At 38.0% G+C, this 16,335-nt stretch overlaps 1 protein-coding gene across 2 annotated transcripts in view; it reads left to right on the forward strand.

Moving 5' to 3' along the window:
* DYRK1A (dual specificity tyrosine phosphorylation regulated kinase 1A) overlaps positions 1-16,335 on the forward strand; it is an 81,582-nt gene that overhangs the window by 20,605 nt on the left and 44,642 nt on the right. The window contains exons 1-2 of one of the 2 annotated variants that reach the window (XM_015882430.2): positions 5,214-5,342; positions 6,358-6,436. In XM_015882430.2, coding sequence (XP_015737916.1) covers positions 6,427-6,436 — 10 coding nt within the window. In that variant the 5' untranslated portion in view covers positions 5,214-5,342; positions 6,358-6,426. Of the gene's footprint in view, positions 1-5,213; positions 5,343-6,357; positions 6,437-16,335 lie in introns of those variants that run through there. The other variant, XM_015882419.2, reaches the window with a different exon arrangement.

Genomic DNA, 16,335 nt, shown 5'->3' on the forward strand with positions numbered 1-16,335 from the left:
CACATTCAGTTGGGTTTGGAAGGATCCCAAAGGAGGAGACTCCACAGCTTCTGGGCAGCCTGTGCCAGTGCTCTGTCACCTGTACAGCATAGAAGTGCTGCCTGGTGCTCAGACAGAGCCTCCTATGTTCCAGTTTGTGCTACACATCATCATATGTGTTTGACCAAATGCTTATTGGTTTGTCTAACTGGTGGGATTTTTTACTTAGTAACAAAATGCAATGTATGTGCTAGGTGCTGTCAGAACAGTGGTTTGGAAGTTTCTCAATTGTGTGTCTCTCTGGAGCCAGTCCTAGAAGCTGATAATTATTAACACTCTATGGAATTTATTTTTTATTAAAAAATAGTGTTGATTTTATTGCGTAACAAAATGTGAACTATTTTAAATAATTTGCCAATTCTGTTCATTTTGTTGAATGTTGATTTCATGTTGTTGAATGATTTTCTTGATGTCTTATTGAGCAGCATCACTTATTGCCCACGTGTACTTTAAAGAGTAGGCTACTGAGATGCAGGTTAACAAAAGCTTAATTAATTGTTATTATACAGCTGTATGTGAGTCTTTCTCCATTATATCCCAATATGTTAACCATCTCAATCATTTCAGTGACTATGTAGTTCAGGATAATTTTACCCATAAATAAATACTTCTTTGCTTTTAAAGAAAGTATTTGGATTTTATGTTTCTAGCAACATTCTTGCATTTACTGCAGGCCAGCGACCTGAATTCTGTTCACCTCTTACAGCAGTGAATGTCAGAGATTTCTCTGCTACTTCTTGTAACTTCTAAAATAATACTTAATGACCTCTTCAGAGAGGAAAAATGAGATGTCAGAATGTAGTTGTGTTTAGTTAGCACAGTCTTCCAGTTCTTTACTAAAAGTGCCATACAGAAACTTATAACAGCACAGTGATAACCAAATAAGGATAATAAATCCGTGTACAAAGTTTTAATTAGTAACATGTAAGGAGTAGAATCCTACCCAGCTGACTTTCCTTTTGATTCACACTCTTGTGCGTTCTGTTGTTGATATTCTGAAAACTCTGATTTAAATTTATTGTGAAGGAATGCTACACAGGTGCTTAAAATTGTCACCACAACTTGGATTTAGTGTGGCCTTTATTTTAAAGGTATTTGTGTTTGTTGCCTTTAACACTTTACATATTTGTACTGCCTGAAACAATCTTTTAACTGTAGATGCTTTAATATAAGTTTTATAAACTAAATATTCAATATTGCCCTGGTGGCGCAGTGGTAGCAATGCCGCCTTGCAACACCGGAGGCCCTGGGTTCGAATCCCCCTGTGGCGCAAGTGGTAGAAGTGCCGCTCTGCTACACAGAGGCTCGAATCCCGGGGGTTGGACTCGATGATCTCTAAGGTCCCTTCCAACCCGCACGAGACTATGATACTATGATATTAGGACTGTTTTAGGTTTATCAAATAATAAATGTATGAAAGACTCTTACAGCTCTGCTACCTATAGATCCAGCTGAACTGGATTCCTCTTGTGTTCTTATGTTATAAAATTGTCCCCATTTGCAGAAACTCATGATCTAGTTTGATATCCAGGCAAACACACAAAAAAAAAAGTGAGGAAGGATGATGAAACCTCTTGAGAGATGTTACTGATGTTTTTTGCACTTCATTAGGTTTTTGTATGTAAGACGGTTCTGAAACCAACTTTGGTTTACAGTGAGCCTACTGGCAAGTAAGTTGACTTTTGAGTGTCTTGAAAGAAGGAGGAAATGCTGGTAAGGAATATGGTGGAATAACTCACAATGACCTTAAAAATGCTAATAGACAACTTCAGCTTATGGAATTAAGAAAAGTCAAAGATGCAAGCTTTATATTTTTTCATAGTTGCCATCTTTACAATGGTAGAGTGTAATCTGGTATAAGACATACTCAGCATCTTTGACTAATTTAACTAAACATGTTGTAGTAAAACTGAACTCCACACTTAAGATTATTGATGAATGTGGAAGTGCTAGTAATCCCATCATCTGTATTTTGAAGAGATAAAAAGGAAGAGCATTGTTTTGGTAAGGACAGATGAAGACTAGAAAGCAGCAGCAAGTAAAACAGGAAATAAAAGCTTGGAGTACAATTTTAGCATGGTAGTTTCATACACAATTGATTTCTAAGAACTGCTCTCTGTAAGTGAAATACTTCACTTTTCTTTTGCTATATCACTTTAAATAATTTGCTTTTTTACACCTTTCTCATCGTCTCTTCCTTTCTCCATTCTTTAATTCCAATTTACATCTTTTTTGTACCAGTAAGGAGGCCAAGCTGGATTCTTGAAGCCCAATAAATGTGTTATTATTTTCATTTAGTAATCTAGTAATGGTTTTGCAGGTTGTTTGATGAGTGGGATTTGTTCTTGCTTACTCTTATCATTGATTTATGATTACCTGAAACTTGTACGGGCTGTGTAAGAGGCCTTTTGGCTTTAAGAACTCATCAATGCAGAGACACAATAGAAGATGCTCAATATTTGAATTTAAATGTGTGGTGATCGTGTGCTATTGCGTTGTATCTTTTTTATAAAGCATAAAATAGTATAAAATGTTACCCTCTGATGGTGTGTCTGTGATATTGATATCACACATTCTATTTTTGTTTGTTTGTTTGTTTTGGCTAATGTTTTAAAATTACTTTCTAGATTGTAGGTCAATTCCTAGAGTATTGCACTGTGATAGACAGCTGCCTTCTGCCCCTCTTCATTTTGTACTTCTGCAATAGTCATCCAGCTCTTCAGAATGCGGGAATTGTTTTGTGCTTGTAAGCAGGTTGGGGGAATGCATTGCTTTGTGATGGGTACGTTCTGCTGGTTAGCTATGAAGTGGGAGGATGTACTCCTTCCCTTCTGTGAGCTGTTAATGACTTCATAGTTACTTCAGCAACTTTTCCTTATTGCCTGTAGCTTTGAATCAATCTTGGAAAAAAAAAAAAAGATTTGGATCTCCTTGTGATACCTCTCCAGTTTGGTTTTTCTTTCTTTTTTTTTAGTGTCTTTACAAATCCTTTGCAAGGTGGATACTTAGTGTCTAAAGTGAACTAAAAGCATTCTAGAGTAATAACTATCTACAAAAGGCAGTGCTTCCCACATGTATAAAGTTGCTTTATCGCTGTGACAAAATAAACTACGTGTGATTTGAAGTTGTTTAACTATAGCTTTAAATTTCTCTGTTCAGTGGACAGCGTATTCTTATCAAATGATTTCCTCTTATAGTTCAGAATAATAAGTTTGCATGGCAAGTTATATGAAGAGTGGCTGAGGTCCCTTGGTTTGTTCAGCCCAGGGAAGAGAAGGCTGAAAGATGACCATTGCAGTCCTTGGCTTCTTCAGAAGAATGGAGACCGAGGCACTGATCTCTCCCTGGTAACAGCAACAAGAATCCAGGGAAAAGCATGAGGCTGCCTCAGGGCATGTTTAGACAGGGCATTAGGAAGAGGTTCTTAACCAGAGGGTTGTTGGGCACTGACATAGGCTCCCCAGGGAAGCCTTCAAGGCACCAAGCTGCTGAAGCTCAAGAAGTGTTTGGACAGTGCTCTCAGGCACATGGCTTAATTGTTGGTAGTCCTGTGTGGAGCTGGGACTACCGTGTGATCCTTGTGGGTCCTTTTCAGCTTGGGATATTCCATGATTCCATCACTGTGTGAATTTGTTCGGCCATGATGACCCCGCTATGTGTTGCTAATGTTGCCATCATTTTGGTAATATGCTATGCTGTTGCAAAGCACTGGAGATGTGCTACTGGGCTTCTTTTGGAGTTCACCATCCCATTGTAGAACTGACAGAAGACACTGTATGAATGCTTGACAGTCTGTTTTGGCTGAAAATTGTCTAACTTTGTTCAGTCTACGATTGTTGGTAGTTAGAACTAAATGGACAGTTTCAGTATTTGAAACTGTTGCAGAAGGAAGGGATTCCATAAAGAGGGACCTTGATCAACTCAGAAGGTGGATCTGTGTGAACCTAATGAGGTTCAACAAAGCAAAGTGCAAGGTGTTGCACTTGGATGGGGGCAGTCTCAGCTGTGTATACGGACTGGGAGAAGAATTCCTTGAGAAAGACCTAAGGAGGTCCTGATAGATGAAAAACCTAACGTGAACCAGCAGTGTGTGCTTGAAGCCCAGAAGACCAACAGTATCCTGGGCTCCATCAGAAGATGGGTGGCCAGCAGGGACAGGGAGGTGGTTGTGTCCCCCTTTACTCTGCCCTCACGAGGCCCCATCTGGAGTACTGTGTCCAGGTCTGGGGCCTCCAGCACAAGGAGCAGAGCTTTTGAAGAGGGTGCAGGGGAGACCACAAAGATGATCAGTGGACTGGAGCACTACTCCTATGAAGACAGGATGGGGGGAATGGTCTTCATTGTGAGGAAGAGAAAATTGCAGGGAGACCTCATTATTTAAGGGGAATTTATAAATGTGAGGGAAATCAACTTCTTACATGGGCAGAAAATGGTAGGACAAGAGGGAATGGTATTAAACTAAAGGAGGAAAGATTTAGATTAGATGTTGTGGGGAAGTTTCTTCACTGAGAGTGGTGAAATGTAAAACTAGTGGGATATGTGACCTTGTTTTTGTGAAACTAGCACATCAGTCTGGTTCAGTGGCAGCAATTTCAACTCTTACTGAGTTCTCAGGGTGTTCAGTAGAGATTTTTGATGAAATTTTATTCTTCCTTTGCTTCATCCCTGAAAGTAGTTGTTCACAAATGTACATACTGCCAAAAGCAATGATATGAGTAAGGCATGATGGTGAAGCAAGGGATATTTCTCTCTGGTAGAAGAGGGCTTATGAAAGTCTGGTAAAGAGACATGAACAGATTTTGAATTGCAGCTCTATGTATTTCATTTGAGAATTCACAAGTAATGTATTTGACTGAAAATGCAGTTGCAAGTAAAACATGGATTAGTTTTTGGCAAGTTTTGAACCTATTCTCAAATTCCTTTGTCAGATCTGAAAGCACGATTCCATATTTTTTTGCTGTTCACAGGCCAACGTATCAAAATACGTAAACTTATTTGCCATTACTTGAGCTGGCACTGCACTTAACCCTGAGCCCTGGTTTTGATGCGGATGGGGTTCATAATGCACCATTGTTTGGTGCTGAGGGAACAGGTTGGGAATCAGTGCCATGATGGCACAGGGCATGGAGTGTGGCTGCATTGTGAGCTGGACCAGGCCGCATATGGCCCATGGGTTGGGCGTGCCTGCCTCAGACAGTACGGCCTCACCAAGGTCACAGCTTGACACAGGTTGACAGTGACATTTGATGTGTCTGTGGAATTTCAGGGTTTGAAGACAAAAGTGTTGATTTATAATGGGAATGGTAAGTTTTTGTTCGCCCCTTTCTCTGGTTTGGAGAAGCGACAGCAAAAAACCATCTGCTCACCAAATATCAATGCAGCCGCTGCAACAATGTTGTCTTACCACCACCTCCTTTAGCTTGTGTCTGATGTCTGTGGGGTGGGTGGGCCTATGGTAGGTGCAGTACTTAAATGATTCTGGTTGATCAAAAAATAAATATGAACTGCAACATTTTTTACTTGCACTATCGGAGTGTATTTTAGGCTAGAAACACTTTAATAGAGTTACGTATATCAGGTGTTTATAAACAATCTAGACAATAATCTGATTGAGTAGTTTGCTGAAATTCTCAGTCATTAGTAAAAGTTTTTGATATTTGCTTAGGTTCTACATGATGATGATATTGCATTTCAAAACATGTGAAAAGCAAATAATTGAGAACTGCTTTGACCAGGAGTTGTTCATAGAGTGATTTTATTGTTCTCTTTTTTTTCCATTTCATAATCTCCATGATTCTTTTGATAGGGTTATAAAAACCTTTTATATCTACTTGTTCCGTAGAAAGTTATAATTTTATTGTTCTGAGCATTATTAATGTCATTTAAGGTGAACCTAGATGAATGTCATATGAGATATGTGGAGAAAATAGGGTTCTACATTATAGATTTGTGTGCACTTATATTTTTGTAGCCTATTGGTATGGTAAAATCCCACAGTTCTTATAAACTTTGTTCTGAGTTTTAGTTTGGGAGATTTGAAAACTTTTTTGATGACCTCAGTTTTCAGAAATATTGAATGACAAGTTGAAAATTTAAGTCAATCCTTGAAATTTTGTCAGAAGGACTTGGTAGTATTCCCCTCTCCTTTCAATGTTGGAGAACTTCATTTTCTGTTGGAACTTCCTTGTCTTACATCTGTGGCTCTACCTGAGACCTAGGACTGAAACTAAACACGTAAATCCAGGAGAACAGAGGTTGACATTTGTTGAGATATCTTATTGTTTTTATTCACATTTCTTTTTTTCTTAATTTTTGCAGCGTTGTTTCCTGCTGGACTCCCCATGTCCCCGCAACCCCACAGGATGATATGAGACTTGAAAGAAGACGATGCATACAGGTGAGCTTATTTTCAAGAGCTTTCATAAAGGAAAATCTTGGATGTTCCTGATCTATTTTTTGTTTCCATTCCTTTCTCTATAACTCCAAAATTATCATTCCAAACTTAGAAGAATATTTAAGAAACTGGGGAACTCTTTAAATGTGTTTCTTTGCCCTTTGAAACTTTTTGCAACTGACCAGGAAAGAAAGTGGTTCTTCAGAATGGAAATATTGTGTTCAAAGTTTCATGAAAGAAGTTTGCTCTTAAGAATATTGACTAAGTGGTATCGACTGGTTTTAGTCTTTTCTTGCTTGTAATTACCCCACTTTAATGGTGCCTAATTACCAACAGATACGTCACCTGATTAGTGATGTACTATTTCAATCTTCTTTATTTCTTTATTTTAAAGAAATGTTATGGATCCATACCAAACAAAAAACTCAGAGTTCATTATGCCTAATCACATCCTTATGTTCAGCTACTGTAAAATTTCTTAAGAAACAAGGATAAAATCTTTGAAATCTTTGAAAATCTTCTACTCATTAGACATTCTTAGAATTTACTGAGTTAAAATACTTGTTTTTAGTGGTACTGTTGTGAAAACATTTTTATGTGAAAAATCACGATAAGCAGAAGTAGAATGAAAGTTAGGTTTTACAAGAGGATTGGTGCAGTTCATACCCACGTATCCTTATTTAAGTCAGAGAAGTATGCATTGCTTATATTTGGAGGCCTGTGACAAATCTTTCATTTGCTGGCTCTGCTTTAAAACCTTTGAATCCTTGAGGCTGGGAGAGAGGCTAGATACATTTACGTATGCGTGCAGATCATCTCTTGATTGACAGTTTTCAGTCGCATCAGCTGTTCATGCTTAAACAGCTTTACGGGGTATATTTACATGGAGTATGTTGGATTAAGGCCAAGATGCTGTAAGTGGATATTTCATTCTGTGAAAACTAAGCATTTGTTCATTTCAGTTGAACGTGTGTAAGTTGTATGTTGATAGCTCAAGTAAAACTGGGCCTAAAGAATTACAAAATGCGGAGTGGCAAAGAAGAGGAAGGAAAGATATTCTAAAGAGTTGATATTTCATTTGTTCTAAATATATCTATGTATGTATAGAGGAATAGCATTTAAAGTCTTAAAATTGAATCTTTGTGTCCTTTAAAATTTGTGGAGCTCCATCAAGTAGACAGTCGTAGCAACTGATTAGTTTCTAGGTCATTTGCTTATTGCTGCGTAGATGAAAATATAGCCCAACTTAAGTGTTAAGACAGTGGTTTGAAAGTTTAAAAGCATTCATGCCACGACTGAATGGAGATATGACAGTACAAAACAGTAGCTTAAGTACCTTACACTGTTTTAGAGAATTAAGTTTGGTATTTTTATATGTACACTTTCTGTGTTGGTCAGGATTTCTGATGTTGATGAGCTTGTAGAATTACAAGCTTAAAGAATAGAAGTGTATGCAGGATTTTTGAATAGAATGTTCTAATTTTTTTAAAGCCCAAACTCTTTGTTGAGAAGTCTCATGATAGATACGGGTAAAAAGCAGTAGTACCTAACCAAAAGTCACTGAAATTGGAAGTTGGATGAGTAAGATTTGTTTGCAATTTTCTGTTTATTGGGAGAGCCAATATTTGTGTGCTGGTTTTCTGAGAATAAATGTGATTTGCATGCCTCAAAATGAGAAAAGTATCCCGTAATTATTCCCTAATACAGTAACAGCAGGAGTCATATGATGACTCTGCTGATACCGGTCTCAAGTTCAAAGTAGCTCGTGAAAGCTCAGGCCAGAAATTGAAATGTTTTGTGGTTACTGAGGATGATTCCTTTTAGTTTCTTAACACAACTTGGCTTCCGAGAGTGACTGATCTGGGGTTTCAGAGATGCTTGATAATTTCTAAGCTGCCTTTGGCTGAAGAATGGAAGCCTGTGTAGGGTGAAAAACAAAAACAAATCTTCAGTTCATTGAGTATCACTTTATCTATCTGGAAAGTGACATGAAATTTGGGATTGTGTTTGTGTAGTTACGAGACAGATTGATCTTGTTTGGAAGTGTGTGTTTTGCAATTGATTGCTACATCTTGTCCTGCACCTGCTAAACAGAGTAGGACACTGTGGTTGTTTTTACTGTTGTTGCTTTTTTTTTGGGGGGGGGAGTGGGGTTTGGAGGGGGGGGGGGTGGAGGTTACCTCTATAAGGATGGTTGGATTTAAAACAAGTGACTTTCTGGCTTGGGCTTTGTTGTTTTTTTTTCCTTCTTAAGTGTGATGTAGTAATATGTAACTAGGAATAATTAGCTTTCTGATCCTTAAGTTTCTGAAGAGCCTTCTTGCTTGACCTTTGCGAGAAGACTCACGTTTCAGTTGAATGTGTAAGGGGGACCAGTGTAGATCTACTAAACTAGAAGTAAGTGTTCAGAAGGATCCTGTCCTTCATGCCACATGCTGAGTAACTGGTTAGCAGTTAATGTTGGAGAAGTGTTGTTCTTGAAAGCAGAAGGGAAAGAAAAGTGGCTGCATGTCAGGAATTGCTCTTTGATGATGATGAGTTCTGCATTAAAACACGAGGGTTTTCATACTGATCTAGACCTTCCACAGAACCATTAACAGCATTGTTCTGAATGCTGAGAGCAGCATGGAAGTAGGGGAATTGTTATCAGATTTATCTTCAATGGATTTTTTTTTCTTATAATATTTTATGTATTTTTTGCATCTACTTGAACTTATCTAGAGGTTGGAGAATGTAAAATTATTAAAAAGAAGTTCAGAATGTTTATTTTCAGTTGTGCACAAAGAATTTATCATGTATTAACTTCATATTTGACTGTGTTCAGTCTTTCATGGGTAAATTTGCACGTAGAAAACATCAAAATAATAGTTGTATCTAACTTGTCTGTTTATTTTGGTAATACACTGAACACATGAGAGGTTCTGAGAACCAAGGAAGTGATCAAAAATGTGAAAATGCTATATTCAAGTTTGAAAAAATATTGGAAGCGATCACATTGTTCTTAAATTCACAAAAATATTGTTCATATTTGGAATAGGAAAAAAGCCCATTGGTATACTACTCAATAGTATCAGAACTGAGTAAATAGTAAATACTTATATTGCATTGCTTATGAAGATGTAACAAATGCAGAGTAAAGACTTCGGGGAAGTTCTTAGGTTGTGTTGAGCCTTTGCAAGTAATTGGGTGTTGGTTTTATGTTAGAGTGGAATGAAAACTAAGAGTTGTGCCTCGTCTCGCATTCGTAATATTCTTACCACAGATTTCATTGAATTTATAGCTGCTTTAAAGAATACTTTGTGTGACTAGAAAAACAAACGAGTAAAACAAAATCACAAAAAGAACCCCTAAACCCTAATGTTGTATAGTCAAAAGAAAAACAGGTTCAATGCCACTGCTCTGTATTTTGAAGTTCATCTGTTTTACATTACCACAGAGACACTTAGGTAGATCTGCTATAGTTTGTTTGGAGCTATTTTAACATTTACCAGGAAATTCCAGAAACTTATTAGGGCATCACCTTTTTATCACATACCTGTATTTTGCTGAATTTTGTAGAAATGATGGATGCATTATCTGTGCTTCCACTTAGGTAATTGCATACCTGGAGTCTCTTCTGTGAGATGTATGTGGCGTTGGCATAAAACCAGAATTGGATTAAAAGGGGGCAGATGCTTGGCCCATGATATAATTCTGTACTGAAGTGCAGCGTGAGCTGGTTCTGTGCTTTCATTCCAGTTGTACTGATTCTGTCAGTAGTTTTGTCACATGCTTAACTTTGTCCTTACAGGCATTTTTTCCTGGCTGTTCAGGTCTTGACTGTGCAGATTTTCATTTCATCCTCCAAAAGGAAGATGCCAAGAAAATAATGTAAGAGACAGGGTTGCTTATTAGCAGTATTAGTTTTAAATACAGATAACACGTTGCATGAATCGGAATGCTTTTAGGGTTAACCACTATTTTTGCATAGGTAACTCCCCCAGCAGGAGTTGTTTGTGCTGTCTTTCTGGCTGTTAGTTTTCTGCCAGCACTTGTGAGAAAGCAGCCAGGGGTGAGCTGAACACTATTGCTTACTGAAAAGCAACAGTTATCATACAGAAAGTGGAAGTTCTGCTTTTCTGAGATGGAGTCATTGACCTCAATGAATGATAACCTTGAAGTCAAGAGACTAGATTAATGCTCCACTTTCTCTACCTGAGATCAGAAATGTGAAAACATAGACAGCTAAAGTTAGACTCCTGCATCCATATTTAAAAAGAAGTTGCCTATTTAAAAAATAAGTAAGTTTTCCCCTCCTCCAAAAGTACCTGTGATATTAAAGATGTAGTCTTTCAGCCTCACTCCCCGCTGGAGAGGAAAGAAGTTACAGTGAAGTCTTTTTACCTGTTTCTGAGTTTTGTCTTGGAAGTATGGTCTCATAGAGAATGCTACGTGACTTGTTGAGGAGTAGGCCAAAGCATCTGAAATAGGACATCGTTAGAGGCCTCCATTTTTATTTAATTTGCTTCCTCTTAAGAGGGAGCAACTTTGATAAGTTTAAATTCCTCTGGAAAGTTGTGTTAGTAGTGTTGTGCTTTCCATCTCTGGAACTTTAATGTGCACTTTGTAGTAGAATTAATTGAAATGCTTCCTTAGGCAGAAAGATAGCAGTGATGTTGATGTGAATGCTCCGTGAGGCCCTGGAGGCCTTGGTTGGCAGCAGCCAGCAGCAGCTGACTTCCTTAGGGCTGTGGAGAAAGGGAGGCATGCAGAATTCCAGCTGCTGTCACCAACCCTCCCTGTCCTGTCTTGGTGGAGCTGAGATGGCAGCATGGTGGGCCATCAGGAGATAGGAGAGTCAGGGCAAGTTTGCACTTTCAAAAGCCTTACAGCGCTGTGTAACGCTTCAAATAAAAGCCTATTGTTTCAGTGTACTGGAAAATTAATAGTACTCATTTTGTGTCCTGATTTATGTGGTTGTCTTTTTGGGAAAAAAAGAACAACAGAAAAACCAACAAAAAAACCACCAACTTTTTTTGAAATAATGTTCAAGAAAAATTAAGTGATAATCATTGTTTTGCTAAAGAGTAGTTGAACTTCTGCAGCAGTATCGTGAAGCTGAAGTTTGTTTCTGTTACCTATTTCTAATAGCAAAAACTCATTTAGACTTGAGCAAATATTTGTTTTTTGAACAAAAGTTAAAAATTCAGATTAAGAAATATGATCTTAACCATTATACAAATTGTTACACATTTAAGAAGTGTTAACCTTTCTTTGGAATTTTTGATTGGCCCACTGAGAATGTCCAAAATCTCAAGTGAACATAATACTGTGAATTTAAAGTCCTTCTAGGGCCCTTAAATTCATTAGATGGGTAGCTGGAGCGAAAAAGCACACGTGGTGTTGGAGTGTTCAGTGTGTGAATGGAAAGCAGAAGTTCTCATGGGTAACACAGTAATGGGATGGCTAGGACTGCATTTAGAGCTGTTAATATTCTCTGAGCATTGTGATGGATCAAATAGGCTTTCTGGCTCAGGTGCGAGCATTTGTGTCCTACACCTCATGCTGTGTAACAGGCAGAGCTTTTCTGTCATGTTTTGTGTGCTTGGAGTAGCAATCTGTCATGGAGTGATGCTGTTTATGTGGCTTGGGTGATTTCTGAGTGACATTAGGAGTGGTGCACAGGCTCTGAGGTGAAGTGCAGTCTTTTGCAGGAATAGCAGCAGTCTGTACAGAGGAAGCTTCTTTCCTTGAACTCAGCACAGAACAATACTCGTTCAGGAACTTGCCCTTCACAGCTTTCTAGGAATCATGACTGGAGTCTTGTTTTCCTAAATTACATCCTTGGGTTGAAATCTTTCGTTGGTACCTGCACGCAGCAGCGGGTTCATTTGGATTTGCTATCTGTGGAGACAGAACACCCTCAGTTCGTCAGTTTCAACTGGCTGTAGCACTAGACATGCCTTAACAGTAAATTAAATGTGCACTTCTTCAATTCTTTAGTGCATCCTATAGTATAAATTATGCACTCAGTTGTAAATACCCTCTTTCTCTGTCTCAGAACAGTTATATTCTTTGGGGGGTTAGGCTTGAAGACAGAGTGGGAGAGGCCGTAGGGGGGCTCTCTTAAAAGCCTGTTCTTAGTAGTACTTGATAGTTATTTAATAAGGATTATGTTGATGCTACTTTATCAAGTAGGGTACAAGGACTATGTAAATACTGTTTACAAGTCTTGCTGAAATTGGACATCGTGACATCTTAAAAACTGTTCTTTCTCTGGTCGTACTCAGTCTGCTGCTTCCTATTCAGTTCATCTCTTGATATATGGTTATTTGTACATCAATATTCACTGTTATTTCAGAGAGTAGTGACCACATATTCTGACAACCTGATGTATAACTGTTACGTCAAGCTGGTATAATTTCAGCTTGTGGAACCAAAATATACTAAGACTTGATTATGGCGGTTTTTGTCTAGGTGTGCATAGGTATTCCTTTCACCACATTTTATGATGATGTCTACGTCTTAACATGAAATTAATAATCTATGCTTGTCAACTTGGATGTTTCTGTAAGACAACTTAAGGACATACTTATCAGATGTTTTATGCCACTAGATACAATTCTAATGTCAGGTGGTCTAGTTAAAACTTTCTGTACTAGGAAAAAAAAATAAAACTTGGAAAATAGCTTGAATCTGAGAATGTTTTTATTCTCACATTTTCATCTTGAAGCTCTTTTTTTTTTTTTTTTTAACAAATTAGTTGATAAATTGTTACAAACAATGATTAAATAAGAAAGCAGGAAGCAATCATTTGTTTTTTATGAATGGTGGTGAGACATGAAATGTGTTGGTTTGACCTTTCAGTTATCCTGGCAATGGAGTTAGTCGATAATTTGCAGCACAACGTATATTGATCAGCTGAAATGACATTCTGTGGCTTTGTTTCTGGTGTCCAGCACTCATTGATACTTGCATGTAATTTCCATTGACATTTTTGTGAGTTAAGTACTTAAATATCTCTGAAGATCTTTTTGTAGTGCAGCCAGGGGCAGTTCTCCACCATATTTGTTATAAAGATAAAATAGGTGGCAGCAGTTCTCTTTCAGACCTGGAAGAGATTTGCTCTCGATTTCTACCTTGCCTGTCCTTAGCCATGGCAATTTATCAGTGCCTGTTAGTTCTTCCTTTCTTGTTTTGTTCTGTTTTTTCCCCCCATCTCCCTGGTCTTTAAGATTTTGCTTGTAATACAAATAGCTCCTATGGGGTCTCTCAAGGTTATAGCTTTTGCTATAACATTTTTCTATATTGTTATGTTATCTTTCAAAAGAAATACAGCAAATCTTAAAGCAGAAAAAAAAAAATTAACTGAATTATATTTCATTGTCTTCTGAGTCCAACATAAAGTTTGGTACACAATCCAATGCTATCACCTTGTGTTGCAGAATTCTTTCTAACATCTTAGGAATTCTTGTTCTTGTGCATCTTGCCTATTTGAGGTTAATACATTGCACTTATTTACACGACCTCCTGAATATAAGGAGGATCAAGGTATGTGCCCTCCAGGAATTACTGTAGAAGGATCAGGTTTACAAAGGTAGGTGAAATTAATGTAATTCTTACCTGGTTTGTGAACAAAAGCAATGTTTTATTTGGTTATGCAGGTAGTAAAGCATTCGAGTAGAGAAGAAGCGTTATAATGGTGTAATTACTGTCCACAGTTCATTGCTTTTTCACCATTCCAGTGAAGTAAATAACCATTTCTGATGATACATGTAGATCTCTCTACAGGTTGCAGCAATTACAGAAGTACAATAAGTGGGCTGAATACAAACATATTTTGATGGATTATTCTGTTCTGAACGTTAGCTTACTGTAGGTAGTTCTATTCATCTTTGTAAGGGACACTGCATATGTCTAGATGGTGTGAATTGGCACTGTAAGTTTTTATATACTACTGAAAGTATATATGCTTTTATCTGTCTTATATTAGTGCAAGTTCTGACAATCTACTAATGTCTCATAAATGATCAGATCTCCTTATGCAAAATGGGCCAAACGTGAGAATGATAAGAGATGATCTTTATGAATCTTGGCTTGCGTATATTACATCAGTGCTCTTAATAAGCTAAACTAGGTAAACATTTACTATCCACTAGCAAAGAAGGTTGTGCTACCTTGGAATACAAAGCTGGGTTTGCCATTTGAAATACTTCACTTAGTAAAGTTTATCAAAACGTCTGTGGCAAAACAACAGTTCTCCATCATACTTTCATTTCTGCATGTATATATTCTGTGCTTGGCTGTCCTCATTATTAACTGTTTGTTCTTGCTCTTTGATCTCTCTATGCAGTTGTTTGATTAGAGCATTAGCTTCCTTTGGAGCAAGCGTCTTTTGCCCATGAACTCGGCATTGGTGAGGCCTCACCTCGAGTACTGTGTTCAGTTTTGAGCACCTCAATACAGAAAGGACATGGAGGTACTGGAGCAGGTCCAGAGAAGGGCAACAAGGCTTGTGAAGGGCTTGGAGAATCAGCCCTATGAGGAGAGACTGAAGGAACAGGGGCTGTTTAGTCTGGGGAGAAGGAGGCTGAGGGGAAACCTTATTGCTCTCTTCCAGTATCTGAAAGGGGCTTACAGCAAGAGCGAGGGCTTGGTCTCTTCTCTCTGGTGCAGGTGACAGGACAAGGGGAAATGGCCTCAAGTTGTGCCAGCGTAAGTTTAAGTTGGATATTGGGAAAAACTTCTTTACAGAAAGGGTTGTTAAGCACTGGAATAGGTTCTCAAGGAAGGTGGTTGAGTCACCATCCCTGGATATGTCTAAGAACTGTTTGGATGAGGTGCTCAGGGACATGATATAGCAGAGGGTTGTTAGTTAGGGTAGTATGGTTGGGTTGTGGTTGGACTCAATGATCTTGAAGGTCTTTTCCAACTTGAGCTATTCTGTGATTCTATGAATCAGATTGATTTGGTGAAAGTCTTCAAGCAAACAGGGCAGTTTTAAATGATAGCTTCTGGCATGTGTTCCTTCCGTCTTTGTACTCTGATGGTTTTTTTTGATAAACTAAACTAAAAGTATAAAAAGCATTCACACTTAAACCTGTTCTGAATTTTTTTTTTCTTTCTTTTTTTTTTTCCCCTTGCCATTTTCACTGTTTGGAAGGAGATTTTCTCAGAACATCAAGACACAGTATCTGTAAAGTACGCCAAAAGAGGTGCAAGAGCAGATGTAGCCAGAAGAGATTTGAGAATAACGGTTTACAGACAAAATTGCCCACTTCTCTGTTAGTAAATTGAATGTTCCCAGTCACTGAAGTTGATCACATGGAACAGCGCACATCTGTGTGAGTTAACTGTCCCAGCCTGTAGAACTGGGTGGCTGCCTGACAGCTGCGTGTTGGGAATAGTTCCTGGAACACGGCGACTGCTGCGTGTCCCCCAACGGTTTCTGGGGAAGAGTGTTAGTTGGAACAGATACTACGTATGCAGATTTTAGTCCTGTTCTTGGGAACCTTCCTTAGCCCAACTGAATGCACTAGTATAGATGTACACAGCTGTTAGTTCGCTGTGTGTGAAACTATGGAGTCCACTATTATCTACTAGTACTCAAAGGACTGGTAGAACTCTTTCTTTTTCTTTCCCTTTGGACTTGCTGTCTTGGAAGGATATTTCTTGGTCAAAACAAAGAAAATGCTGTTCTTCTACCTATTGCTGTGTGTATATATAGAAGTTATATAAATATATATGAATATAACCTTTTTTTTTTTTTTTTTTTAACCTGGAGGTGCAGAAATACACCTTTGCTTCAATCTCAATTACAAAGCCTTTCTGTTGCTTTCCTGCAAGATTCCTATTTTTAATTTATTATTTTTTAATTTTATTTTATTTTTGTGTTCTATTTGTTTTTGTTTTCCTCCGTCTTC

Source organism: Coturnix japonica, chromosome 1 (assembly GCF_001577835.2).
Source record: "Coturnix japonica isolate 7356 chromosome 1, Coturnix japonica 2.1, whole genome shotgun sequence".
Lineage (NCBI taxonomy): Eukaryota > Metazoa > Chordata > Aves > Galliformes > Phasianidae > Coturnix > Coturnix japonica.